The sequence below is a fragment of the Oryzias melastigma genome, unplaced genomic scaffold, assembly GCF_002922805.2.
Source record: "Oryzias melastigma strain HK-1 unplaced genomic scaffold, ASM292280v2 sc00711, whole genome shotgun sequence".
NCBI lineage: Eukaryota > Metazoa > Chordata > Actinopteri > Beloniformes > Adrianichthyidae > Oryzias > Oryzias melastigma.
In genome coordinates this window covers 35,344-39,248 of record NW_023417299.1, presented here as the reverse complement: position 1 = coordinate 39,248, position 3,905 = coordinate 35,344, and the positions used below count along the sequence as shown (strand labels likewise).

At 32.9% G+C, this 3,905-nt stretch overlaps 1 protein-coding gene across 2 annotated transcripts in view; it reads left to right on the top strand.

Annotated features, from left to right (window-relative positions):
• The window catches only part of LOC112140422, a 4,389-nt gene extending 2,674 nt beyond the window's left edge, over positions 1-1,715 (top strand). The window contains exons 2-3 of one of the 2 annotated variants that reach the window (XM_024263372.2): positions 201-422; positions 685-1,715. In XM_024263372.2, the coding sequence (XP_024119140.1) occupies positions 201-422; positions 685-909 (447 nt within the window). In that variant the 3' untranslated portion in view covers positions 910-1,715. The remainder of the gene's footprint in view (positions 1-200; positions 423-684) is intronic. The other variant, XR_004947535.1, reaches the window with a different exon arrangement.
• Positions 1,716-3,905: the final 2,190 nt, after the last annotated feature.

The following is a 3,905-nucleotide window of genomic DNA, read 5'->3' as shown; positions in this document are numbered from 1 at the left end:
TGCTATTATAATCTAAGAAAAAGTTGAAAAATGTTGAAATTTACTGTGATTTTTTTCTTCTTTTCTACCATTTGTCATGTAACATGTTCTATGACAGAGGGCTTGGACTGCTGTTTTTAGAATATGGAATGTGTGTGCTTTTACAATGGTGCTGTGCAGTATTAACATCTTATTTTGTTAAAATGGCTTTTCTTTTGTAGCTGTCTGCCATCCGCAAAATTCAGGGTGCTGATGGAGTGATTCCAGTGAGAGATCTGGATGTCTGCGGGGATGATGGGGCCATAATTCCAGTGACCCTGTGGAGGGAGGCAGCTCTGCAGGACGTGACAGCAAATTCTTCAGTGTCCATCAGCCACCTCAGGATAAGCAAGCATACCACCTTCGGGACTAAAGCTGCATCCACGAAATATACCATCATTGAGGTAGGTCAGCAGTCTTCTTATGAGGACATATACCTATCTTGATGTTTTTCACTCATTAAATGTATATTGGGAAAAAAATGGGGTTTGTTACTCCTTAAGAGAAAAAAAAACAGAATTTCAGCTGTTTCACAAATGGATTTAAGGTATTTTAATCAAAATTAGGCTTTTCTGCTACTGTACATTGCAAAGTAAAGCAATTTAAGTAATGAATGTAACGTTCTAAATAAAATGTAAATGTTTGTCTATTTTTTGTGTTTTCCAGGAGGTGTCAGTCTCTTCAAGGAAGCTGTGCATCACCATAAATGGTGTAGCGGTGTCCACGGAGGAGGTGCTGATCAGCACGGTCCAGGGAGGTGAATTTAAAACCTCTTGGGACATTCTTCAGCAGATGGCACCTGGTGTAGAGCAGGAGGACATGTACGACTTGTTACCATTAAAAGTTGATGTGGATGTAGAAGGTGAAAATATCATCAAAGTGCATCATTAAGTTAAAGCTCAAAAGTGTTCAACGTTGTTGGAACACTAGTGCCTTAGGCTGTGTGAGGACAGCATGGTTTTTAAGGATTTAACTAAGTTTATTTTCTTGGAGTTTGGACAATGTCACTTTTTTAAGTTAGATGTGGTAGTAGTAATTTTAGAACTTTATGTTTATTTATATATGTATATATACATGTAAATCTACCAGAGTTTACAGTCATATTCATATATATTTAAATAATGTAGAAATAACGCTGTTTGCACCTTCGGTTCACATGTACCATAACTATTGAGCCAGTCTTTATTTTTCTACTGTATAGTAATGAGAGACTAAAGTTTATTTGTTACATTTTGTTAAAGATAAAAATATTTTATTACTATACATTACTATACAATACTGTTTGTGATTGAAATTCATGTTTATTTGGAGAAGGATCTGATTTTTGTTTTGATCTAAACCTCAACCTAATGAGGATTTTTTGTTTGAAAATGCAGTTTTTATCCACTGTTTTTCTTTTCAATAAAGCTTTTTGTGAATAATTCTTCTGGTGTGAATATTGTAATGTAGTGCAAGACATTCCTGAGAAATTAATTTGAGTAAAATCTACATGTTTTTCATCCTTCATAAGTAATTAAATATTTTACTAGAACAGTTTATGATTGGAACAAGTTCAAAACATGCTATTTTTATTGTAGAGCAGTACATATATTATGCTAATAATCAAAGATTTAAATTGACAAAATTGCATATAATGACAACTGCAAAGGATTGTACCACTTCAGGATCTTGTTTTGAACAGAATATTCTGCCTCAAAATGTACTTACTGTGCAGTAATCATTATGGAACAAATCAAAATTATTATACAGGCTAAGATTGGAGCTGCTCTAATTTCACAATTGGAACATGTAAGATATGATAAATATAATAAATAGCTTAAAGACTAGTACGCAGCATTTTTCTAAACAGTGTTGGGACATTTTGCAGTTCTCTGTCACTTTTGTCAGGAAAACAGTGGTTGTAAAGGTTGCAGACCACAGATGTAGCTCTGAAGAGATGAAAGTACACATGGGAGTAGTTATTCAAAGGTAAATAATGATGTTATCACATGATAGGAATATGTACTGGAATATTTTGAAGAAATGCATATCATACTTGGAACACTATCCCCATTGATTTGAAATTAATGTATAACTGATTTTTCAAAACTAATATAAATTCAATTTTGGAGGACACCCTAAATGTCTACATTTATGCATTTTTGTGATCGAAATCTCAGCACATAAATCCACTATTCTCCTTTTGAAAGAATGCCATGATTGAACTCTATTCAAAGTTTTCTAAACAACAAATTAAGGTAGTCTTAAGAAACAGAAGTGGATATGAAAAGATTGTAAAAGACTGGGCTTTATGCAAAGAGCTTCAAATCCCATCTTTATTGGGAAGTTGTTGTGTTTCTTTGACATTTGTGGATGTAAGGTAACTTAAAACCAATACATTTAATGTGGAGCTATATAAAATATCAGTAGAAACTTGTGAGTTTTTTTTTCTTTTTTAAAATATTTCTAAGTGGATTTATTTGGAAAGTGATCATTTAAGTAATAAGAAAGTGAAGATGAAAGATGAGGAAGGCTTACATAAATTGTTGCAATCTGTCAGAGAAGTTTCAAATGCTTTATATATGTCAAATACATATGAGTTGTTTAATTAGAACATTCACTTTAGATGTCTGTTATTTGAAAGTCATTATTAAACAAGAAAGTTAAAACTTTCATTTACAAATATTAATTATAACTTTCATGCACATGTTATTGTGTTCTCTGCACTCTCAACAGTTTTTGAAAATACCACATTCAAATAGCAATATTCTAAAAGATATAACTTTTTTGTTGGCAAAGTCTCACTTCTGTGCTCTCATTGACCTTTGGCTTTCAAACAGTGGATCAAGTGAGTTTTTTTTTCTCCCAAAGATGCATTTTCAATGCCATGGCTGGAGTGAGAGGAGGGCTTGCCTCCTGTGGTGCAATTGACGTGTTAATGAAGGGTAGTCAGAGCTTCAGCAGTGTTAACGACTCTCTGAGACAAAGGATTTTATCTTGAAGATGCAGCTGTGAACTTCTCATGAACTTTTTGACACCAAAAGGTCTGTGAAAACAAATGTGTGTGTCTGTGTGTATTATTTTACATTAAATTATAATCATATATGAAATTGCTTTTGCCTATACAGAAAATGCTACTGTGGAGGAAACAATTTTCATCTGTGTACTTTTTAACAGAAGTGGCCGTGAACACTGTCAAAACTGAATTGAATGCTTTTATTGTCATGGTATCTGTTACAATGACAATTTAGGTACAGCTCACTTCAATGTGGACAGAGAAACACAAATACATGAACAGAAAAAAGAAAGAAGGCCTTCCTTATTTCACAAATAAATGTCCAAAAAGAGGATTAACAAATGTGTGAGAAATAATGTGAAGAAATAAAGGGACAAGAAACCACCGGATGTGCAAAAGTCACATAGGAATGTGCAAGTATCAGAGGTTTATGGTTTGAAATTAGATTATATTCTGTCTGTCCTAATGCAAGAAGAATTTTTGTATTTGAACAAGTGAAAAGTTCCTCATGTTCAGATAAGATGACAAAGTACTGTCATTAAATATTGTTACAACTTAATTTTAAAGGGGAATGCTGTCATGGGGACTAAAAAATAACTGTATATTTTTTCCAAGGAAGACATTAGAAATTGCAGCTCAAACTGAGTGTCATCTTTGATAGTGTCTAAAATGCTCCTGTTTCTTTTATTTTGTATTGTCTTTAAGTGAACAAATTGATTCTTTCTAAATATAGGAGTAAATGAAACTGACAGGCATCCCTTCGTATCATAAATAAAAAAAAAATAATGATTTGTAAGACAGTAAACGTGGTCAGTGTGAAACAACAAAAGGAAGGATAAAATAAAGACAACTATTATCAACCACAGTCTTGTTTAATAATATCACTGATGTC